At 37.7% G+C, this 26,486-nt stretch overlaps 1 protein-coding gene across 3 annotated transcripts in view; it reads right to left on the minus strand.

The window, feature by feature from the left end:
• Positions 1-26,486, minus strand: part of SMC5 (structural maintenance of chromosomes 5) — a 74,053-nt gene that overhangs the window by 46,184 nt on the left and 1,383 nt on the right. For all 3 annotated transcript variants that reach the window (XM_084629421.1, XM_084629420.1, XM_084629419.1), the window contains exons 2-7: positions 25,166-25,307; positions 23,025-23,077; positions 12,713-12,875; positions 11,396-11,530; positions 9,761-9,901; positions 4,618-4,779 (exon numbers count right to left, since the gene is read on the minus strand). In XM_084629421.1, the coding sequence (XP_084485547.1) occupies positions 4,618-4,779; positions 9,761-9,901; positions 11,396-11,530; positions 12,713-12,875; positions 23,025-23,077; positions 25,166-25,264 (753 nt within the window). In that variant the 5' untranslated portion in view covers positions 25,265-25,307. The remainder of the gene's footprint in view (positions 1-4,617; positions 4,780-9,760; positions 9,902-11,395; positions 11,531-12,712; positions 12,876-23,024; positions 23,078-25,165; positions 25,308-26,486) is intronic.

Raw genomic sequence — 26,486 nt, forward strand, 5'->3', positions numbered from 1 at the left:
ATTTTTCATTTTCTCAGTTATTGATTAACAGTTTGATTTGCCTATTTGTTATTCATAGACTCAGACCGTAAGGCCAGAAGGGACCACCATGATCATCTATTCTGACCTTGTGCACATTGCAGACCACTGAACCTCACCCACCCACTCCAGTAATAGATCTATAAACCTCTGGTTGAGTTACTGATGTCCTCAAATAATGATTTAATTTAAAGACTTCAAGTTACAGAAAATCCACAATTTAATCTAGTTTAAACCAGCAAGTGACCCGTGCCCCAATGTGCAGAAGAAGGTAAAAAAAAAGCCCAGGGTCTCTGCCATTCTGACCTGGAGAAAAATTCCTTTGTGACCCCAAATATGGTGATCAGTTGGACCCTGAGCATGTCAACAAGACCCACCAGCCAGACACTTGGGAAAGAATACACTGTAGTAACTCAGTTCTTCCTCTCTAGTGTCTGAGCTCCTGCCATTGGGGATATTGGCGACTAGTAGTTGCAGATGGGCCACAAGTATTGTAGACCAGGGGTCGGCAACCTTTGGCATGCAGCCCATCAGAGTAATCTGCTGGCAGGCCACGAGGCGTTTTGTTTACATTGACTGTCTGCAGGCATGGCCCCTCGCAGAACCGCAGCCACTAGGAGCTGTGGGGAGCGTGAGGAGGGTGTGCCTGCGGACGGTCAATGTAAACAAAACGCCTTGCGGTCTGCAAGCAGATTACCCTGATGGGCCACATGCCAAAGGTTGCCTACCCCTGTTGTAGACACACTGATTGTGGCATCCACGCCATAAACTTATCAAGCTCAGTCTTGAAACCAGTTGGGTATTTTGCCCTCGCTGGTCCTCTTGGAAGGCTGTCCCAGAACTTCACTCCTCTTATGGTTAGAAATCTTTGTCTAAATTCAAGTCCGAACTCTATGGCCAATTTATATCCATTTGTTCTTGTGCCAACGTTGGCGTCTAACTTAAATAACTCCTCTCCATCCCTGGTCAGTTGTGTGATTGGTGAACTAAACCATTAGTATTGTTTCTACACCTTGATTGGATGACACGCCTTCAGGGTGGATAAAAAAAAAAATCGATCTTTTTTTTTTAAAACAGAATTTAAATTGCATTTTTGAAATTTAAATTAACTACGTTTTGTTTTTAAAATAAACCTATTTAAAATTAAAGTTGAAACTGACAGCTTATGTTAAAGCCTAAACTTACTATAATCTATTAAAATCATTTACATTAAATACAAAAAATATTAAGCAGTATATTGTTGCAGGGCTGTGACTTAATCGCAATTAACTCATGCGAATAACTCAAAAAAAATTAATTGCGATTTAAAAAATTGCGATTAATCGCAGTCTTAATCATACTGTTAAATAATAGAATACCAAGTGAAATTTATTAAATATTTTTGATGTTTTTCTATATTTTAATATATATTGTATTCTGTGTTGTAACTGAAACCAAAGTGTATATTACTTTTGATTACAAATAAAATGATTGCACCGTAAAAATGATAAAAGAAATAGTATTTTTCAATTAACCTCATACAAGTACTGTAGTGCAATCGTTTTGTCGTGAAAGTGCAACTTACAAATGTAGATTTTTTTTTTACATAAACTGCACTCAAAAATAAAACAATGTAAAACTTTAGAGCCTACAAGTCCACCCAGACCTACTTCTTATTCACCCAATCGCTAAGACAAACAAGTCTGTTTCCATTTACAGGAGATAATGCTGCCCTCTTATTTACAATGTCACCAGAAAGTGAGAACAGGCATTTGCATAGCACTTTTGTAGCTGGCATTGCTAGGTATTTACATGCCAGATATACTAACATCTGTGTGTCCCTTCATGCTTCGGCCACCATTCCAGAGGACATGCTTCCATGCTGATGAGTCTCATTTAAAAAAAAAAAAAAAAAAAGTTAATTCAATTTGTGACTGAATTCCTCTGAGGAGAATTGTATGCCCCCTGCTGTTTTATTCACATTCTGCCATATATTTCATGTTCATAGCAGTCTTGGATGATGACCCAGCACATGTTGTTCCTTTTAAGAACACTTTCACTGCAGATTTCACAAAACGCAAAGAAAGTACCAATGTGAGATTTCTAAAGATAGCTACAGCACTCAACACAAGGTTTAAGAATCTGAAGTGCCTTCCAAAATCTGAGAGGGACGAGGTGTGGAGCTCTTTTAAGACTTCAGAAAGCATGCAACACTCCAACGCGGAAACTACAGAACACAAACCACCAAAAGAGAAAATCAACCTTCTGATGGTGGCATCTGACTCAGATAACGAAAATGAACATGCATCGTTCCGTACTGCTTTGGATTGCTATTGAGCAGATCCTGTCATCAGCATGGACGCATGTCCCCTGGCACGGCTGCAGCATGAAGTGACATGAGTCTTTAGCGCATCTGGCATGTAAGTATCTTCCGATGCTGGATACAACTGTGCCATGAGAATGCCTGTTCTCACTTTCAGGTGACCTTGAAAACAAGAAGCGGGCAGCATTATCTTTTGCAAACGTAAACAAACTTGTTTGTCTGAGCGACTGGCTGAACAAGATGTAGGACTGAGTGGACTTGCAGACTCTAAAATCTTAGTGTTTTATTTTTAATGCAGTTTTTTTTTAAACATAATTCTACATTTGTAAGTTCAACTTTCATGATAATGAGATTTCACTACAGTACTTGTATTAGGTGAATTGAAAAGTACTATTTCTTTTGTTTTATTACAGTGCAAATACTTGTAATCAAAAATAAATATAAAGTGAGTACTGTATTCTGTGTTGTAATTGAAATCAATATATTTGAAAATGTAGAAAACATCAAAATTTTTTAAATAAATGGTATTCTATTATTGTTTAACAGTGCAATTAATCACATGCGATTAATTTTTTTAATTGCTTGACAGCCCTAATAAGTTGCCAAGTTTTAAAGAAAGTGATACCACAGAACTCGTGAAAATCACTGGTTAATCAAGCATCTGGAAACAGAGTTTGTTGAAGTGATAAACCATCTTTTGACAGCAGCAGCCCATTCTGCAGGTGCAAAGAGAATATCTTCTTCATTTCAGTATATTCAACTAGTTCAGTTCGATTACTAATTCATTCAAAGTTAAGAAACCATTTGGGAGTTAAAAAGTTGGAAAGCTTGTTTTCCTCTTCCAAGCTATGGACAAAAATTAGGTGTGAGAGGGTGAGATCTACTAGCTCTATCATCTTGAAGGACATGGTGACCAGAAACCAATCAGTTCAATTCACTAACTATAGATAGCACTGCCTTTGTTTAATAAATTAGTTGTTTTTCATTTAAAACTATGTTTTGATAAATTTTCTGATAAGAAAAAAAGTTAATGTATCCTGCACTTGGGTAATTTTATTTAATAAAAAAATTAAAATGCTGTTTTTAAGCATTTTTAATTTAATTTGAATTTCCATCCAAATAGAGTTTGATACAAATCACAAGTAAAATATTAATCACCTTGTAAATAAGAAATGCATTACTCCATTTTCAAACATCATAAAAATGTAAAAAGTAAGCATCTGAATAAATGCAAGTTAAACACCAATTTTAGTGCAAAGGCAATATTTAGTTGCATATCAATATATTTCAATAGTTACCAACTAATGAGAATCAATCTTTCTTTAGGAAAATAACTAAAAAGTACAAATTTAAATGATTAAAACTGATGATATGAATCAAGGTTTCCTGCTTGCTGATTTAAATCGTGATTAAAATTCGTGATTTAGATTGCTTTGATTTAAGTCAATCCACTCTGCTCACCATTTTTTAAAAGAACAAACAGCAAATAATGAATACAGTACATCTGATACTCGGGCTAAAATATTCATAGAAATCTTTCAGGATTCACTAACATTTTTCAATAGTATGAATACATTGCAGCTATCCAAAAACTCTCAAACAACATATTATACCACAAAACATACCTAAATTAACTGTTTTTATTCATAAATATTATTATGAATCATGGAGGAAGACCGGTTACTATTTGACAAACTCTATCATATAGGTATTTAGAATCGGGTTAAATGTAGATGGAGTAGCAGCTCAGGAAATCAGTAGGCCAAAATATTCAAAATTGGATGCATGAAGCTAGCTACCTAAACTAAACTGGCCTGATTTTCAGGAGGTGCTCATCACTCACAGTTCCCAAATTAAGTAAATGAAAATGCTGCAGGTGCTTGGCACCTCTGGAAAAAAAAAAGAAAAAGAAAATCAGGCCAAATTAATTAGCTGCCTAACTTTATGGAACTAAGTCTGTATATGTTGGCCTAAAGATTTTTAATATAAGAAAACCATATGGCTGTATCTATTCCTATGGTGCTTTTGCAGTGGTGCACCAAATGGGATCACGGAAAGTGAACTAAGTAGTACATAACTCCACATAGCCATATTTAATTTCCTTTTAGGGAGGAGAGGCACAAAGAACAGAGCAGGGAAAATGAGGGGCAAAAATACTTTCATTAAAATCCCTTCTAAAAACATGCTATTTCTACTATACAAAAATGAACATATTCCGATTGCTTCATGTTCCATTTTCACCTTTATTAAACATATGGAATGTCTAAATATTTTAACCGAGAATCCAAAATACATACCTTCTCTTTGATTTTTATATCCAAATTTCTCCATTGCTTTTCAACTTCTTGGATTTGCTGTGTCATGGGAGACTTTGTTTGTTGTAGTTTTTTTAATTCTTCCTTTGCATGGTCACGGTTTTGTTTCACCTCCTCATGCATTTGGCGAACATTTTCATATTCCTTGCAAGAATTTCAAGCAAAACAATGAAAGCCTTTTACCTTCTGCGTTTAGCTGGATACACATATTATGCCTCTGCAGTGCTCATGTTTAATTCAACAAGAATCGTGCAAAAAGTCTGTTCTACAGTGATCGAGTTCCAGTAATGGTTCAATTAACTCGTTAGGTTTGGATCAGCTTGACCCTGAGATACAATGACCCACCTATTTCCTGCTGATCAAAAACATGCAATGGCATTTGAATAATTTTGGTATAAAAGTATGAGTGTAAGCATCCAATTATTCTGTGAATATCCTGACTTGTGTTTGTGTCCTGGATAATACTGAACCTGGGGAGTTTGTCCTGGTTTCGGCATAGCCCACCAGTTGACATCAACCCATCATTCCACTGCAACTCCCAACACCAGGATGAACCTGGAAACTCTACTGGTATCCACAGGAACCTGAAATGTGAGTTCAAGAGCACAAGAGTCTGAGGTACTCCAAATTCTGGGGCATGCGAAAAGCAGAAATGCTCATATTAGAATTTCAGACTATTATCTATTCTTTTTGCTTTATGTGTTGTTGCCTTTTCCCACCTGGATATTAATTTTCTACTTGTAAACAAAGAACATTTTTGTATTGCTGCCCAAGTTACTTTGAAACATTCTTTGTCAAACCCTTCCAAAATGGTGAGTCTCAGAAGAGCAACTTAATCCCCTGGTGACACTGACAGATAAACAGTTTGCTCTCCAGTTACTGTAGTTCAAGATTATTGCAGGGACTGATTCACAGACTTGGGATGCACCTCACAATGCCACATACTTGCTGGAAACATCTAGAAAGCCTTGGCCTATGGACAATGCAGCATCAAATGTTGAGACCCAAAGGGTATATAAAGGAGCTATGGGCCTGCCCTGCCCCTCAGTTTCTTTCTCTATTTCAAAGTCCACTAGGAAGGCTCAGAAATAGTTGGGAAGGAGGATTGATCATGTCAATTAACCTACACAAGCTAGCACCTCCAAGTTATTCGTTATAGGTGAATAACTATTGCTTTTTTCAAATATTTTCTTAAGAGATCTATTCTCTGTGAATCTGATTAGCAAAGATTTTTGTAAAGGTGGTAGGAGGACCTAACTAAACAAACATTATTCTACCAAGTTGAGTGTCAGATCTTAAGATAAATCTAGAATGACATGTACACGTATGAACAAAGATCCAAGTCACAGCTCTACAGATGCCAAGTATGGGGATGTTTCTAAGAGAAACTGTAGGTATTACAAATAAAGCAATGGAATGTACCTTAAGACTTTTGGGAATCATAACCCTCACAAGATCATAACACTTTGTATCTATATATATTCTCTACGTAGGTAATTTTAAACCATAAAGAATCTGTAGGACTACTTGATGGGTTTATTTCCACTAAAGATAGTAGCTAAATGCTCTATTTACACCTAGGCTATGTAGTAAAGCTTTCCCCAGTAATTAATGTAGTTCTGGGGGAAAGGAGGAGAAAAGTCAAACAGGTGGTTAATAAAGGGATATCAGAGTAGATCCATAGATTTCCAGACCAGGAGGGGCCATTATGATCATCTAGTCTGATCTCCTGCATAACAAAGGTCATAGTAATAACCTGTACTGCACCCAATAATTTGTGGTTGACCTAAACCATGTCTTTTCTAAAAGACATCCAAGCTTTTCCCCCCCCACACAGCATTGCAGTGAGAACTTTTGTTCAGATAGTTATGAATAATGACCACCAGGTCATTTTCAAAGTCATTGACTTCCAACATAGTCCAGCAACCTGTAAGTATCTAAACTTCCTTAGATAATAATTTGGACTATGTACAAAATCACCAGTGGATCTTCATAGAGAAACTTGATAAAGTGAAGTAGTAGTCAAACTGAGCTCAGTCTGATACTTGAGAGGGTTTTTTGTGTCAAAAGATAATCAAATATCATCAGAATAGTAGCAGATGTTGGGTTACTCTGGTTTTGGGCTGCCCAAAAAGGGAATCTCTTACATTTTGCAGCACGTTTGTCTAGTAGAGTGCTTACAAATCTGCATCAGTATCAGCTCCAAAACACACTAATAATTCTGTCCTGTTAAGATTTCAAAATCCAAAGAGGTAGTTGCAAGGATTTTAATCTAACTGTAGCACGCTGTCATTTTCTGTGAAAAAAAGAGTGGGAATTAGTGAAGACGAGGATGGAAGCTGCAGGTTAGCCCCCAATTGGACTTATTGGTACTGAATATATCAGAAGCACTTTTTCTCCATCCTCTCTAATTTTCCGTTATTCTCAGGATCAGCGGTATTGGAGTTAAGGCATAAAGAAAAGAAAACATGAGAGGGGAAATAAGGTCTTCCTCTTTCAAAGACAGAGGGTGGCATCCTCTTTCATTGCCAATAGATCTATTTGCAGGATTTTCCCATGTCAGAAACAAGGAACAAAGCACTTTTTACTTTCAAGACCATGGTATACCTACATCTTGAATACCGTGTGCTGATGTGGTCGCCCCATCTCAAAAAAGGTATATTGGAATTGGAAAAGGTTCAGAAAAGGGCAACAAAAATTATTGGAATGGTATGGAATGGCTTCCGTATGAGGAGAGATTTATAAATCTGGGACTTTTCAGCTTGGAAAAGAGACGGCTAAGGGGAGATATGATTGAGGTCTATAAAGTCATGACTGGTATAGAGAAAGTAGATAAGAAAGTGTTGTTATTTCTCATAACACAAGAACTAGGGGTCACCAAATGAAATTAATAGGCAGCAGGCTTAAAACAAATAAAAGGAAGTATTTCTTCACACAACGCACAGTCAACCTGTGGAACTCTTTGCCAGAAGATGTTGTGAAGGCCAAGACCATAACAGGGTTCAAAAAAGAACTAGATAAATTCAAGGAGGATAGGTCCTTCAATGGCTATTAGCCAGGATGGGCAGGAATGATGTCCCTAGCCTCTGTTTGCCAGAAGCTGGGAATGAGCAACAGGGGATGGATCACTTGATGATTACCTGTTCTGTTCATTCCCTCTGGGGCACCTAGCACTGGCCACTGTCACAAGACAGGATACTGGGCTAGATGGACCCTTGGTCTGACCCAGTGGGGCCATTCTTATGTTCTTATGTGCTAGAAGGTGAAATTTCTGCTGAGATTGTGGACTAATGTACTCTATATGCCTCACAGGCCAACAGTGCTGAGGACAAGATTTTTGAATGCACTGCCTCCTCAAGGAATAGCTTTATTACAAAGAGCAGATCTGGCTCGACCCTGGTAGATCATATAGTTCATCTTCATGCTACTGCCAGCTAAATATTTGTATTACCTGATTCCGTACTTGATGGATAATAGACTTGAGAAGCCAACTAAACCACTTGTCTCAGTACAATGGTACGTAACCTGGCATCTGCCAAGTTACAGAACGTTAATTGTGACTTAACTAAGTGAGCACTCCAACCCGTGGTAGAGACACCTGTTGCCATTACTATACTGGGATTCAATGGATGGAAAGGTACATGTCTTCTCTGTTCAAATCCACTATGTAAGTGAATTCAGTGTTCTGAGGGATAGCCACAAGCAGGTAGGGGTCAGGCTGACTGCTTCTTGTCCACCTTTAGACCCAAATGTTCAGGATGGCAAAAGTGTGATCAATGATTTCTACAGAGTTCTTGGGAAAATTTAAGTGTGCAGGTGTGTCTCAGCTGTGTGAATCTACAAAGGCATTACTCAAAGAACCATTTGTTTCCAAATATAAGAGTCAATTCAGAAATATTTGTGTTATGACAAACATTAATTAGTTTTCCCCTTAGTCACTACTGATTAGCCTTCAAAGTACTGCCCCAATGACAGTGATGTCAATGATCTTTCCTGATTAACTGTGCACCGCCTGTAGCTGTCCTGTTTAGATAACTCAGTTAAGGAGTAAGAAGTATCCCCTACCACTAGAGGAGAAATTCACTTCACCCACATAAAAGAAAAGGGCAAAGTCCATCCTCCGCTGCCAGGTTGGAAGGCTATAGCCCTTGTCCCCCAGTAGCGGTCCCTTCATACCATTTGTACTGTGGGTTAGGGGCACCTGAGTCACATAATTATGAATTCTGTTGCCCCTCCTCAAGTCTACCGATCAATGGCTGGCATGGAGGCCTCTTCCTTAATGTACAGGGAGCTTCTGTGTGGTTGCTACACCTCCAACTCCCCACATGCAGTGCCACTACATGGCTAACCTACTATAGAGTGCCAGGCTTTCTGCACCCTCTGTGAATTTCAGTCAGTGTGAATGAGATCCAAAAACTTGCCACATATACTTCATTAAGCAAGCCCATGAAGGAAACTTTAATCGATGGCATGAAAGCAGAGTAAATATAATAATGACAAATGCCTCAAAATACTAAACAACCCCAGCTTAAATGATCCTTTGATTCTCCAAATCTGAGTCCGTTTTGAAATATTACATTTCGTAATTCAAAATAATTCAGACTCTTGTGGACATAAGAGGATGGTTATTAAGTAAGCCAAAATGATTTACCTTTAACCCAGCAAGTCTCTTATTTATTTTGATTTCTTTAAAGCACTTATCTCCAGTGCTAGGTGCTTGTATGACAAAACTATTTGTGAAACTCACTGCAAGGCTTACTTCTGAAGCAACAAAAAGACCGATCATTCATTATGCTGTAGGGCACAAGGTGATCAGCTGCTTGGAAATACCACCACCCAATAATACAATACTGAATGATTGGTCTAGCAGAGGGAGTCACTAGTACTTCATGCTTTAAAAGGAAGGCAAAGCCATTGCTTGAAGCAATAGGTGCAACTAGGCAAAAGCTAAGTTATGCCAGGGATAGAACACAATGTTTCAGGACAATTATACACTTTCTATAATGTTGGTAGTGCTCAGGCTATTCTGGGTTGGAAAAAATTATTTCACTGCATAGTAACTCTCTCTTTTTAAAAATATGGCAGATTTATAACAGTTTTTCAGAAAAACTGGGGGAAAACTTACCACCCATGGTCTTTTTCTCTCAAGCATCTCTATTAAATCTAGATGACGCTTGCGTTCATAGTATCTCTCCACATCTTGCTTATACCGTTCATTTCTTTGCTTCATTTTCTCCAAGAAATTAGTTTTCTCTTGCAATGAATTCTGTCAGAAAATATATTTTACATTTACTTTACTCTATTAAAATAAGTAAATACAAAGTGGTATGCAGAAATTATGAAAAGTATGTCAACTGAGCAGAAATTAAGGATTAGACAGACTTTTAGAACAGTTTAGTTATGTTCTAATTGCAACTAAATTTCATTCTTCAAAAAAGGAAGAGTCAAACCTAGTTATAGCCAACAGCACTGGAAGGCGCAGGACAACTTTTCCCACATAATTGTGCCATGGAAACTCAAGTTTGATACAGGTAATGAGATGCAAGATGGATGAACCAATATCTTTTATTGAACCAAGTTCTGTTGAAAGAAACACGCTTTTGAGACTACAAACTCGAAAGCGTCTCTCTTTCACCACCAAAATCTGGTCCAATAGAAGATATTACCTCACCCACCTTGTTTCTCTAATATCCTGGGATCAACATGGCTACAACAACAAGTAACAAGAGTAATTCAAACACAACTAATCTTTAAAAAAAAAAAAAAACCAAAAAACATTTTCTGATCAAACAAATTATTCTCTAGTGGTCAACAGGAGAGGGCGAGGAACTATTTTTCATTACTACATTACACAGTTTGCTCTTTCTTGAATGAATTCTAATTAGTAGTGAAAGTAGAGATATTTAGTTCAGTTAAGAAGAGATTTTATAACTGTTAGTTTTGCACCTCTTTATAATTCCTTTATCTATCTTGTTTAATTAGATTAACAGATACTATATGGCAAACAAAGTGAAATTTTATTATTAGCTTGGTATCGCCATAGTGCCTAGTCAATGTCACTGTTTGTCATATAATATTCTACCCCTTAAGTTAGGAACTGTGTGCATGCCCCCATTCAGCCCCATTCCTCTCACCATTATTATTCTTTATAACTGGAAGATAAATGTCAACGTACTAAACTTTATTTGGAGGATAGGCAGAGATGAGATAGGGTATTGTTATGCTGTTAAGCATTAATGGGTGTCATTAATTAGTTGTTTGATCTACAGACAATGGCATAAAAGTGATTGAAGCTGTGGCTGTACTAATGAGATGGGAGAGGCTTCATGTGCGCCCAATTTTCCCCTTGGAGTTTTCAGATTTCCCCCCATATCAATAATGTTCTGGACACTTATGCCTAGAACATTCCCTGAAATTTTGGAAATAATTGGATGTGGCATTCAAACATTATTGTATTACATACAGAAGACAAATGCCACTGAACTGAGTTTAAGGCCTTCGCAAGCTTGGCCAGTTAACTCAATATTGACACAATCTTCCCTGGCCAGAAGCCCAACTTTTAAATATGAATACCTCCTTATTATGCCATTGTACAAGTGAGCATAATGTCAGAAACAAACAATTACTCTTGTAAAAGCATCATATTGTACAAAAATTACCTGACATCTACCTATTATTGATCATAGTTAAAAACAAAAATAAACTGGAAGGTCTATGAAAATCCCTCCTACCACTGTCCCTCTACTATGTAGGTACTTACCTCAAGTTCTCTCTCTCGCTCTCTGAAGTTTTTTAGTTCACAGTGGAATTGGTACATTTCTGGCGGGCCAACTGATTTCTCTGTGGCTTCAAGAAGCTCAGTCTTGGACAGTTTTGCAAATTCCCCAACTTTGTCCTGCAAAGCAGAAACCAAAAACCAACGATGCTGCAGGTCTGTTATGTTATAGCAACAAAGTATTATTTTATTGCAATATATTGGCCTATCTCAAGCTAATATGCACATACAACATACAGTTACATGTCAGACAGCTTTGGAAGTTAGTGCATAAAATTATTATTAAATGTGCACCTCAGTTATATATTACAGCCAGCCCTGTAACTCTGTTATCCAAAATCCTTCAAAATGCCCACAGTATCCTGACAAGTAGTTAACATATGATATAGTCATAGTTCTCCTGGCTGAACAATCTAATTGCTATCAAATATTGTCCATGGCTTTCTGGTGATCACTGAACACTTCTCCAAACAAAAACAAACACCCTGGAAAACCTAAGTGCTCAAAATTTTACTCTGCCACATTCCCAGAATTTGTTTTAACGTCATTTTCCCGCTAAGGTCGAGTAGTGAAAAACTGATTTAAAAAAAAAAAAATTGCGACCTCATTAATAAACGTAGTTTAACCACCACCTGATTAAAATATGTCGGCCAACATGTTTTAAAATGACACTTTTTACCCCTAGTCTAGAGAGTGTCTAATTAAATGCGTCTGTTCTCAAGTTCAGACATACTAGGAAGCCAACTACCTACATGATGGAGCTCTCTGCTACTTTTCTTTTCCCAAACATACCCAGGTTCCTCCTGGCTTTGTTCGGAGAATGTATCTTCTATATTTAAAGATACTTAATAGTTTCGATTATTTTTCATCCATAGACGCAAGGCACTTTCCAAACTACGGCAAATACCATGATCCCCAATTCAATAAGGTACAGGGGAAAAAAGTAATTTGCCCAAGATCACATAACAAGCCTAGTGCAGGCCTCCAGCCTCCTAAACTTGATCCCTATCCATTGGACCATGCCATCTCCAACACATGCTTCCTTTTTTATGGAAGATTACCTAATTTGACAAAATTAGCTAGCCTTAAAACATTATGCATGCCATTCACACCCGCACACACAAAAATGGTTAAAATTGGGGTTTGGTTTTTTTTAAACCCTTTTTGGCCTTCCAAAGAGCTACCTCTAGTCGCCCTACTAAAAGGCTGAATTTTAAAAGTCACAATCCCCTTCTCCTTCCTTCCCTCTCCCCCACCAAAAAAAAGCAGTACTCAATTTTTATCTGTTATTGTCTCTCCTACCTGAGGAAGAAACTGGCACAGATTGGCCACTTGGATATTTAAGGCTGCAATTTGCTCCTCTACTATTTTCAGGGTTGAGGGCTTTTTATTGACAAACCACACAGATGCATTGTTTGCTACATGAATCTCACGTGTGATAATGAGATTGTCAGGAGTCTTAAACCTGATTAATAGAAAAAAAGATGTTAAGCGTTTACACTTTTAGCAACTTTGGAAATATACACACAGACTGCACTGGTAACACATCTTGTTGCTTTAAATAAAAAAGCCCCACAATTTCTGATGATAATGACTAATCACTAGCAAGTGAATAACAGGTTTAAAGTGTTAAAAATTACTAGCTATTAGATTGGTAACGAGTTAATCATACAAGCCATTACTCACAAAAATACTCCTTGCTCATATGACTAGACCCATTAGTTCCTGAAAAATCTTCACTCAACTGACGCCAATGAGATTATTCATGTAAATATAGTACTCATGTGAATGTATCCATGTAACTGTTTCAAAAACTGTTACAAGTGTGAACAGTAGCAACATTTAACAAGTTTTCAAGTAATTGTGCAAATAAATTTTTAAAACACACACATAGCTATAGTTTAAAACATCTGAAATGTCTGTTACCGCACAGTACAGATTTAGATGCCTATATTCCATTTGTATTGTACTCATTCCTGAGGAAAACAAAAACATTATACCACTAAACTAACAAATATTTCTTTATTTTCTGTTTATAACACTAAAAATACAGTATACCAGATACCTTACGAATAAATATGCAAACAAAATCCCTGTACTGAAATGCTTACCATCTAATTAGCAAAACATGGGGGATGAGATGTATCAGCAAGCAAATAAGCAGTGAAGTCAGCATGTGGTCTTGAAATTGCCATTAGTTTGGTTTAGTTTATTTTTCTAGTATCTTTTCAGTTAACACTTCTTTAAAAGGTGATAATTGGGCTTATAAGGCCTTTTGGAAAAACTGTATTTTAAGCAGGGACTTAAAAGGAGCAGATCTTGAAAGAGAAGATGGGGTTCCAAGCATGAAGGGCTGCATGGAAAGCAGCACTAACATGTAAGTGGGATACGGATGTGAATACCTTTTTTGTGAACCCTATGCCTTTCCTTATAAATTCCTACCATGTCATTAATGATATTCCATTAGTCCCAGTCAAGAATACTTCACCACTGTATACATCATAATCTTGATTTTAGTTATGATCCTAGAGTCAAATTCACCCAAGCTGGCACAGAGGGGTACACATTTGAAATTCTAAGAGGTATTAGGCGTCCCATCAGTAAATAGTCCCATATTTGATCACTTCCTCTCTAATCTTTCATCTGAAAACTTCCCTATTAAACAAAGTACTGAATTAAATTTGGACTTCTGCAACTAAAGGTCTCTACAGACCATAAGACCCTCTCCATACTTCAAGTGAGATATGATTGGGTTAATTTATCTCCTTTGACCTGCCTTACTACTTCCCAGAGAAAAGCGTGACCTGGAGACGCATTGCAGCACCAAACGCCCCAGACTGTCTCACTTTGACCCTCCAAAGATATAGCTTTGTATTTGGGAGCCAAATCCCATCTTATCTTGATCACTGTATTGACAGGGCTCATGCAAGGTCTGTCCTCTGTCCCGCTTCTTATCGAAACAACGTCTTTAAATACTATGCTGAGATTCATGAAAGGTTATATGCTGCAATATAGTTAATTTGTAAGACAGGTAGTATCTTTATTAGGTTGATCTTTTCTATGAGAGAGTGGAAAATTCAAAAGATTTCGAGCTAGATTTTTAGATGTGCTCAGCACCCACAACTGGGATCAGGATTTCAAAAGAGTGAGACTCCCATTTAGGCATCTAAATGAACTGGTCAGGTTTCCTAACAGGCTTAGCCCTGAGTGTTGTCATATTTTCAGAAATGTTCCTCCATGGGTGGTGAGCATTTGAGAACTCTATCAGCCACTTCATTTAGGTGCTAAATGGGAACTAAACAAGTTTTGAAAAATTGAGCCTGGAAAAGCATTAAGAGGATCTCTTTATGGCTTGCAGGCATCCTTTGACTTTGGCAGTATAGTCAGTGTGTCCAAGACTACCCCTTCATTATATGTTTTGAAAATCTTCTCCCCTCCATGAAGCAAATGGTTATCCTTGGCCACAGAGGTGGTCTAAGTATCCCATTTCTGCAGAATTTAAGTTATTTTGAAGGATTTAGCCATTAAAGCTGATCATTTCCCTAGTTAACATTCAGAAAGTTGTCTTCACAAGTCCACAAACATTAGTATTCTGCTGCTGCTCACAACTTTGCTAAACAGAATGACCAAATTTGTCAATGATTCAGAAATTACTATTAAGATCCCTGGAGGAGAGTAAGAAATTGTCAAGAATCACGGTCACTCTGCTACTTGGGAACATTAGGAGCAAGCATAATAGCTATTTGGGATCAGGGTACGGTGGAAGAGAGGATTCAAAGAAACTGAAGAGCTAGTCTTCACTCCCTCCACTATGCCCTCACAACAGCCAAGAAGCTCTGGGTGAAGGAAGGTAAGAAATGTAGCATGGAGAAAGTGAGGGAATTCCAATTGATCAGAAACTCCTAGCCACAGACAGATGTGAAAGATGGAGTTCCACCATCAATTTCTGGGAACAGCACCCTCTCCATTTACAGAAGAGGGGAAGGAGGGAAAGAGACAGATTCTCACTAGTTCTTTGCTGGTTCATCCCCATATCTATATTTTATATTAGCCATTGGCTATTGGATAATCCTCTGAATAGTAGGTGTCTGAAATGTCTCAAGCCCCGTTTGCACCATTTAACCTGGTGCCTGGTTCTCTACATTTGATCTTAGCTAGATGTTTTCCTACACTTCTGTTAAAATCAAAAAAATTACAGAAATGTACGACTTTCACAGAGTAAACTGGATATCTACATAAGATACTATTCCAGACTCCAGTGATCCTATTCATCCTCTCTCTCATTTCACTTTGTGCTGTAATTGTGGTATGCCATTAGCCTGTCCCTTTCTCTCCTCATTCATAAAATAGCACTTTACTCAGGGTGGATTTGATTTAAATCACTAGTCAGAAAGACTCGATTTAATCATGGATTTCTACATAAAAGTGCATTCTTGTTGGTTGTTATAACCTTAATACATGTTCTTCACAACTCAGATAGAGGTAGGTTTCATTTTTAGAAGGTATACACTATGCATTTTTAAACAGCGATTTACTTTGAAAACTTTTCAAATTAGTTTTACAACTATATCAGAAAATGAATGATTGTTTGGTTATTTCATTTACCAAAGGTAATTGAAACAGATATTTATGAAATCATTAGGAGGAGATCACCAACAGACGGACATTTAAATTGTTATATTTAACTAAAACAACAACATTAAGTATTCTGGATTTTTTAGTTCAACAGCAAACATATAATATTTTAACAAAACAAGGGTATGTTCCTCGCGTCTCACATTTATCTTCAGACTTCTTCTCCTTGTCCAGATCTATTCCACCCCCAACAATCTTCTATTCATTGAACTTTTTGAAACTTCGCACTTTAGAGAGAGGTAAGGGATTGTCTCTGTGTACACAAATTTGCAGAGGGATAATAGAGTTGAGGTCTGTTATTTCTCACCTCTATATAGTATTTATTTATTTAAAAATATTTTTGCTGTTAACAAGCATGTTACCTCTGGAGACACAAATCCACAGTTTGAGAACTGCAAAACTAAGCATCTCTGATGGTATCTTCTAGACTGAGCACTGAGTCCCACTGGATAAATAGAAAGATTAACCTAAATAATCTACACGGAAGCCCCTTGAACCCCATAAGTTTGGGTCCCTAATCCATGAACTATTGGAACTCGTTTACGAAACTTTTTAAACATTACATGAATATACTGTCTCATACTATAGAATTAATAATTCCTATTCCATGATGAGATATCTCTGAGCTCTAATGTATCTTAAGATAGTTTTAATTTAGATAAAATGATTGAGGAAAATTATGAAAAAAATCCGATTTAAATAAATCTGATTTTTTTTTAAATAATTGATTTATAGGTAAGTAGCAATTCTACAAAAAAGGCCATATTTTTTGGAGTTAAATGCACCCACCCTACACATACCTATATCATTTGGAAGCTTATTTTACATACGTTTAGATGAGGTATAATGTGGAGCTGCCAAGTAGTGCTGTAGGTCTACAGGTGAGATGAAACAGTGGTTCCCAGAATGACGAAAAAGTGTTAATTTTTTTTTGCACAGTTCCAGAAACACTGCAACATGACTAGGACGACAGTTTTAGTTCAAATGCGACACCTTAATGTGGTGTTTATTGATCAAAGATACTAAAGAAAAGTGTACAGAGATTTTTACTGGTTTTGCATGGGCCGATGAAGCTGCCCTCCAATGAAGCTGTTTAAATATGGCAAAAAATCAACATTCTGCAATATAACATGAAATGTTTTCACATTGCATATTCTTAATTGTCAAAATATATATCACAAGTAATAATATTTTCTATACTTTCAATTAAAATTTGCTGACCATATCAATCTCACGCTGATGATTGCATGCCCATAGTTTGTACCAGATAGCGGGCAGATATAAACCTAAATGAATTTCTAATTTAATGCTTCTCCATTGTAAGTTTTAGTACATACAATGTAGCACCTAGTCTGCCTGATGGGAGGTTTTAATTTGTAATCGCCTTTGCATGTACCATTAGCCTTTGAAATTCTATAAACTAGCTTTTTAATTCAGTGACACTTATACACAGGTCAGTATTACTGTTACAGATGACAATACACAATTTCATACAAGGCTTCAGTCAAAGTGACCACTAAATAAAAATGGTAATTTTGATACTAACATTTAGCATTAATTCCTATCTAATTTAGCACAAGTCTATACTTGTACAAAATGAAAAATGGTGGTAGTGGTAATGTTAACAATATATTTTGGGAATTTTATCTCTCTAGGAAAGTTACAGTATATGAAGACATGGCAGTATAAGCCCCTTTAAGCTTCCATCAAAGAGAAAAAGACTTCACAAACTTTGAAAAATGTCTTATTTGTCAAGAAAAACAAAAGAACGCAAAAAACTGTCAGGAGGTACCAGTGCTGGACAGAATTCTGTGATTTTGGCAGCAGAATCCAGGAAAGATTAACTGTAGTGGTGGCTACCGGATGAGTTTTCTAATTTGGATGACGTGCCACAAATGCTCTGTCACAGGGGCTGCTTTCAGAAATATGCAAGCAAGTTGAATTTGGCATGTCAGAGTTATGTTGAACCAATGGAAGAAAAAAAGACTGAATCTGATCAGAGAGCATCATGTTCACCTGCTTCTATTGCCACCACAGCAAGCACGTCCTGCAGCGATTGGTCCTGTTGCATTGTTTGCTTGAGAAAACACACACAAGACAGACAAGAGAGCAACAAATCTAATGGAGGCAGCATTTCAAGGAGGAGATGACGACACATTGTGCAGAACATCTGTGGAAGACTTAATTGCTAACGATGCAGTTTAGCACTCAACATGCCTTGCTTCCTATCTGAAGGAAACGAATCAAAGCAAAACCATCCAGTTACACTGCAACAATATTCACCTTCCGACACTGCATTTCTTCACCTGATTGAAGAGATAGACAATGATCTTATGTACCAGAAGGCTCTTCTCTTGTCCAAGCTGCTAAAAAGATATTAAGCTCTGCTTCATTCAGATGTAGAAACTGCAACCATTCCAGTAGCAAATGACAGGGAAAAAAATCAGAAAAACACTATGGTTCTGCAATTTCATTCCATGCATAGTATGGACAAGGCAAGTCTACCATTGCTCTGTGGAGCACAGTAACATTAGCTGATACTATTCAAGCTGCTAGTAATCTGAAGCAGGAACTCAAGTCTTCCAAAGATTTTAGGGATGTTCTTTTGGAGAGTAAGCCTGATGAACTGCTTTCAAACGTACAAGTGATTTTGCATAATGGTGCTTCAATCCTTTGGTCTGAAATAGCTGAAATGAAAGCCTCAGAATATTATCCAAAGCCAGGTGATTGTCATTTACCGAGGTCAGCTACTTTTGTGCCCCAATTGATACAGGAGTTTGTCCTTTGGTTGATGGAGATATATAATTCAGCCAGCAATGAATATCTTCTTTCAGAAGACATTCAAAGAAGATGCTTCTCAATTGCAGAGTGCATATATTTAACAGTTCCAAAATTATCTCACCATGAATTTGGGTCTTCCAATTTATTGACATACTACAGCTTCATAACTGATGCAGAGTCCATGATGAGCTGAGGTGGTCCATCACTAGTGCTCCAAAAACTGAAGTAGAAAAACTCCAGGAGGTGTGTTCTTTCCAAATGGAGTTGTACCACTTGATGCTGCTGGAATTCTCATCCATTAAGGAGATAATAATATAGGGTATGTCTACACTGCAAAAAAAACACCCTTGGCTGGCCCAGGTCAGTTGATTTGGACTCACAGGGCTCAGGCTGCAGTGTTATAAAATTGCAGTGTAGACATTTGGGCTTGGGCTGGAGTCTGGGCTCTCAGACCCTATGACAGGGGACGGTCTCAGAGTCTGGGCTCCAGCCCAAGCATCCATAAAGTTGCAGTATAATCCTCCAACCTGAGCCCAAGCCCCACAAGCCCAAGTCAGCTGACCCAGGCCAGCTGCAAGTGTTTTATTGCAATGTAGATATACCCAGGACCAGCTCTAGGCACCAACAAAGCAAGCATGTGCTGGGGGCGGCACAATTCCAGGGGAGGCATTCCAGTGACTTTTTTTTTGCGCGCACGCTTGGGCAGTTGCGCTCTCGGAGCCGGGGGTGGAAAATTTTTTGCTTGGGGCAACAAAAAAACCTAGAGCCAGCCCTGGATATACCCATAGACAAAAATGTACAGACCACTGATGGAAAAAAGGCCTTCTACTCCAATATGAAGCAAATGTCTTTTCTTTCCCATGGCTCCATGGTATTTCAAGAACAGTCTGCAGACAGTCCAGCATCACAAGAAATACCAGTGAACCATGGGAAAGAAAAGACACTTGCTTCATATTGCATAAGAAATTCTGATTGCCCAGAGAAAGTATTTGAAAAACCTAGAACACCTCCAGAACAGACTACCCATGAAAAAGTATTTGAGAAAAACTTATTACCTACAAATGAACACTAGCTGATCTCTCCTGGGGTTTTTTAAGACTACCACCTCCTGATGTCCTACCAATACCAAATGACAATGATATTGTTAGAGACACAAGGTGGGTGAGGTAATATATTTTATTGGAGCAACTTCTGTTGGTGATGGAGACAAACTTTTGAGCTTACACAGAGCTCTTCTTCAGGTCTGGGAAACTAAACCAACTAACTAATGGTCCCTTGAAATATGCGTTAACTACTTATGTTTAACAATCTGTTCAAATCTTGCATTTAGCAGTGACACTTGGAGTTAGTTTCCCAGGCCTGAAGAAGATCTCTGTGAAAGCTCAAAAGTTTGTCTCTCTCACCAACAGAAGTTGGTCCAATAAAAGTTATTACCTCACCTACTTTGTCTCTCTAATATCCTGGGACAAACATGGCTACAACAACACCGCATATAGCAATGGGTGATACTGTTCACATTCAGGTGATTGTATTTTGGACTGGTTTCAACCACAAGCTTGCACCAAAGAAAAGCAACTACATGGCAGGTACCCATGCACTAATTCTACCTCCAAAGAGCAAAATATGCCACATTTATAGGCAAGCAGCAGACATGATTGATGTGGTTGACTTAACGTACTACTGTGGATGCCAAACCCACTGCCATGGCCACAGTCTATACTACAATGCTGAAATGTAAAGAAATGTCAGCAGGTCTAGGACAACAGCATGCTGTTCAGAAATGGATTCAGACTATCTATGTTGTTCCTCAGCAAGTGAAATGGACCTTCCCAAATGAACTTGGTACCAATGTGATTCACCTGGGTGGTTTTCACACCCTGTACCGCTTTATTGCATGTATTGGGAAATTCTGAGGAGACTCACGATTGCTAGACCTTGTTGATTCTGATTTACATGTAGCTTGCAATGAAGATCAAATACTTGCTGGCAAGAAATTCAGCCATGCTTTATATGGCTTGACTCTAGCATCTGAGGCCAGGAGCATGCTGTACAAATTTTTTATTAGACTTTTTTACCCTTTAAATGGTTGTTGTAAGGCTGTGAAGTCAAAGAAATCCAATTTTATGTCCTGAAATACACAGAGTCATTAAACTAACAGAAAAGAATACAAATATTTCACAGTGGTAATTTTAACATGTTGATGGTGTCACTGTTTACCCCATTTCTATGGTAACAGCACTACTTGACAGCTCCACATCATACCTTAAAGTAGACATAAGCTTTTAGATAATGTATGACTTCAAGTAAAGCACGTAAACAAGTGTTTGCAGCAGAAGTTAACATTTTTATTACAAACTATTTCTTAGTAACAAAAATCTTACTTCCAAAATAAAACGTGTAAGTATAGTTTCATTTTTAAGTGATTAAAAATAAATATATACTGGCCAAGTTTTTCAAAAAGAGGACGTTAAGTTAGGCTGCTAAATGTTTAGGCACCATATTTAGGGTAGTATTTTCAAAAGCATGAAAAGTAACTTTGCAGCACAATTCCCAATGACTTCAAACCCTGATGGAGGAGTATAGCCTACTCAAAGCTCTTCAGCTTTTTTAACTTGTGAAAGTTCAATGTATGGGATGGCAGAGTTGGTTTCAATTATCATACAAGGGCTATTTGCTCATCAAATTTTGCATTTGATTGAATTGTTCTCACAGTAAGGATGTTACTGAGACTCTAAACTTGTCATTTTCAGCACAAATTTTTGTAATATGAGATTTCTCAGTAAAAGAAGTCTATGTAAAAAACTTGCTTTAGGAAGGGCAGTACTATCTGTCTCTGAGATTTTATTACAGTTAAGCCATTTGACAGGCTATTTTTATCACATATAGCATCTACATACCTTGTTCAAACAAACATAACTATGCTGAGAATAGACTAAGTGAGGTTTATTCTTCCAAGATCTATTAATTTATCCCATCAGTAATGCAGTGTTTGCAGTCTACTTTGTGACTAACCACAAAATTTCTTGAGTCCGCTTTCACTGTATATATGCATGTCCCGATTGTACCACTTTCCTCTGCCTTTCTTTACCTTCTTGTACTAGGATCTACCTTGATTAGTTTTGATATGGTGCTATTATTCCTTGTTCTTTCCTTACCACTTTCTGCCTCTGTTTACAATATTTTGTATTATCAGAAGCTGGAGAGCTATCATATTCAGTTTCTTTCTCTCTCTCGTCTATGTATTCCTTGAATATTCTCCAACTCTGCAACCAGATGCCCACCCATCACCAAGATATGCAGATGTTGGCAGGTCAGTTACTCCTGGTCCTAGAACCAATTTGTCTACCAAGGTTCACTGTTTCCTCAAGATCCAGGATAACCTCCTTCAGTTTTTTCCCCCTCCTCACTGGTAATCAGCTATCACCATGGCATCTCTTTCCTACCCAAGCAACAAGTTTACTAGTTAATCAGCTTCTAATATCACCTCCTGTGCTTGGTTTCAAAGAAGTCTCTTCTGAATGGGTCAGTCTTTGTTCAACCGCCCCATACAGGTTTGAGGCCAACTGTTTGGTTCCTTTTAGTCTACAGGAAATGTTATGCTACCTTTTATTATTTTACGCTGCCTCTCCTTCCTCCCTATTCTTCTGCCTGTTGTCTTTTCTGTTTGTTTGATGCAGTCTAAGTTCTTTGGGGCAAGAACCCAACAAGTACTATGCAAAGTTACGTTGCAATGCAAGATTGGAAAAAGGCTCCTGAAGAGTTTTAATTTTATTTTTATTAAATATAGAACAATTTGGATATAATTACATGTTATATTAATGGTTATAAGTGTTTACATAAAACAGTATTTGCATCACTTAACATTAAATACACCAAAATCTAACACGATTAAGTCAAAACACTTGCTTTCTATATACGACTTTTCTTTCTTTTTCTGCATGCCGGGAGCCTCCCTTAAAGATTAGGCAAGCTGCAGCAGAAAATGACAAATTGTTAGCTAGCTAATGGATCATTTCTTACAAACCAGTTATCTGACACTTTAAAATTTATTATAGTAAGCTTGTGCTTCAATAAAGTACTCTTTACACACCACAAATCACCAGTGCCTCAATAGATGCTGTCTACAAAACTTTTTACAAATCTGTTTATTAAAACAGAAACACAAGATAAACTCAGCAAAAATGGTTTTAGTACTTACAGTTCAATTTCAACCAAGCCTTTAGAGCACCCTCGCTTTACATATAGACCAACCTGCAGAGCAAAAGTTACAGGAACCAGTATTTTAGATTATTAAACACAAAAGGTATCTATTAAAAATATATTTAAAAATCAGACTTAAGACAATTTAGATTTAATGTATAGGTATGTGAATAACTAGTACCAATTTACAATGCTGCCATGCATACAATTCCCTCACATGTAGTTACAATAAAGACTATGCCTGGGCAATAACTAAAGAAATCCTGTTATGAGGAAATTAGAATTTTATACAAAACTTCTCCCTCCCTCCTTCCCTCCCCAAAGCTTCAATTTCTTCTACGGGGGAAAGGGAGAGTATGGCTCTTTTTTGTCCTTCATGATCTGCTCCAAGACTGATGCCCTATATTAGACTGGTCCTTGAATCAAGTTACACAGAAGAAGGAATTTCAGACAAAGTCATATTGCCTACTGCTAGAAAATACAAATGAATGCTGATTTGGCCCAAAGCCCATCTATTTTTACAAAAAATTGAACCCCTTGGGCATGGGGAGGAAAAAGTCATTTAGAAGTTATGAGTTATGAGGAGAGGCTGAGGGAGCTGGGAGCTGGGATTGTTTAGCCTGCAGAAGAGAAGAATGAGGGGGGATTTGATAGCTGCTTTCAACTACCTGAAAGGGGGTTCCAAAGAGGATGGCTCTAGACTGTTCTCAATGGTAGCAGATGACAGAACGAGGAGTAATGGTCTCAAGTTGCAGTGGGGGAGGTTTAGATTGGATATTAGGAAAAACTTTTTCACTAAGAGGGTGGTGAAACACTGGAATGCGTTACCTAGGGAGGTGGTAGAATCTCCTTCCTTAGAGGTTTTTAAGGTCAGGCTTGACAAAGCCCTGGCTGGGATGATTTAACTGGGAATTGGTCCTGCTTTGAGCAGGGGGTTGGACTAGATGACCTTCTGGGGTCCCTTCCAACCCTGATATTCTATGATTCTATGAAGTCTGGAACAATTAAAGGGATTCAGCCTGACAGCTGTATAATCCATCGGCACTAAACCAACTTTAAATATATATACCCTCTTAATTTGCAAAAACACATATAAAAAAGTCAAACCAACAAATAAGTAGACTAGAAAATCCTACTGCCTATGCAAAAGGTCCACTTTCAACATACCATAAACACACTTCTCCTTTATAAAAGTGTAGTGTATTAAAGAAAAAAAATGAAATTTTATTCACCTGTAAACAGAGTTTTTAAAGATGGACTCTACATATTCATGGAATACGCTGATCGTGCAGCGCTGATGGTGGAACCTTCTTGTAGCAGTAAAATGCTCCAACAAGCACTATCAGGGCTGCAATGTCACTGCAACATATGAACAGGATGTGCAGAGCCTACCCAAAGAACTACATTTAAGGATTCTCTGCACTTGGGCGTTGTTCCCAATTAACCCCTTATGTTGACATTCTTACTCAGGAATAAGAGTGATTTGTTCCTGCTTACATACATCTAAAATGTATTAAGATAACAGGAACGAGGCACTCTTATTCTAGAGTAAGAGTGTACACATTGCTAATAATGCTGTCAATAACACACTTCAACCCTCTATAAGGCTGTTACCCCATTATGTGGGTAAAAAAAAAAGCATTATGTGCCCCAAAATCATCTAACTTGCTCTCTAACACAAAGCCCTTTGATATCAATTATCAACAGATAAGCACCTCAGACTTTCACAGATTCCATGCATTTTGGAAGTTCTGATGAAAAAAGATTTAAAAGTGAAACACTACGAAGTTAGAAAATATAAGAATTACCACTATTCCTACATGCTTCAATTTATCCAATTAGGTTGTGTTAGCTACAAAATTTTAAGAGGTCCCAACATGAATCAAGTGCTTCCAGACTGAACACAAGAGCTCAGTTAGGTTGATAAGCAGAAGACCAACATTACAGCTGCAGATCTCTTTGTAGATTTATAGCAGAGCTGGACAATTCAGAGAGATTTTGTTTCTGCAGCAGATTGACCTGCTGAGATGTTATTATCCACCTGCCGTTTACAAAGCACCAGGATTATGGTTATTCCTGTTGGACTGGGCCCTAAATTATTAAATTAAATGAAATGAAATCTCAAAAATTTGCACTCACCTTGTCTGCACGCCCTATGAAAGAAGGTTTTCCTGCCAATCCCAGACAGATGGCGCACACAATGCTTGACTTTCCTGTTCCATTGGCTCCTACTATCATGTTCAAATGGGGTCCTGGAGACACTTCACAATTATCGTATGTTCTAAAAGAAACCATCATTTGAGGCTAATAGACAGTGATATGGACCAGAAAAATCAATCACAATTTCATGCAAAACAAGCATATTTGCCTCAGCGCCATTCTGACATTATTTTGAAAAGACTTCAATCTTATCTGCGGTATTGTTAGAAGTATTGGTTTATCATATTTAAAACACTGTTTTCTAGAAAAACTCAACACATGCCAAAAAAACCCTAATCCCATATCATTTAACACAGTGTAATGAAAATATACCAGCTGCAGCACATATCTATCCTTTACCACGATGACTGCAGAGAATGAAAAGCTTAGGGTAAAATCCTGGCTCCACTGAATCAACTGCATAGCCCCTCTTGACATCAATGGAGCCAAGATTTCATCCTTAATATTTTTACCCCCAAAAAGTTAGTCTTTTAGAGAAAATGGATAAGTTGAATTTTGCAAGGCTGATTTAAACACCTTTTGTTCAGTTGATTGTTTCTAAGTCTGTCAGATTTGACTCATGTAGGCAGAGGGCTGTCTCCTGTAGTTGCAGATCTTAGAAGGCATAACCAGCACCAACGGCCTGTGTGATATCACAGCAAGCCAGATCTAAGATCTGCAGCATAGTTCCTGACTGTCAGTAGACTGAAATTTCCAGTCCAATCTGAAATTTCTATGATAAATTAATATAGTTACAAAATCTGAGAATTTTAATTAAAACTAATATTAAAGAGCTCTTTGGGGTAGGGGCAATGGTTTTGTTATATGTTTGAACAGTGCCTAGCATAGTGAAGTAATGATCTATTACTGGAGTTCCTAAGCGCTAATGCACTACAAATAATTAATAAAATTAGTACAGTCAGTAATGTACCTCCTGTGTCATTTATTTTTACATTAAATTCAGTATCTTCTATTGTCCATTCGTTTTCAATTTTCCAAATGCAAAAGAGATTTTACTGACAACACATAGCCGCACTTAGAAGAGCTCAGGGATATAAGTAACAGCTTGTCTTCATGTATAGCAGTACAGCTGCGCCACTGTTGCACTTCACTGAAGACACTACTATGTCTTCGAAGACCATCTCCTGTTGGTGCAGTTTGTCCACCTCCTGGAGAGGCAGCAGCTATGTCGGTGAGAGAAGCCCTCCCGTCAACACAGCACTGTCTACACAGGGGGTTAGATCGGTATAAGTTCATCACT

The sequence above is a fragment of the Lepidochelys olivacea genome (assembly GCF_965140295.1).
Source record: "Lepidochelys olivacea isolate rLepOli2 genome assembly, chromosome: 5".
NCBI lineage: Eukaryota > Metazoa > Chordata > Testudines > Cheloniidae > Lepidochelys > Lepidochelys olivacea.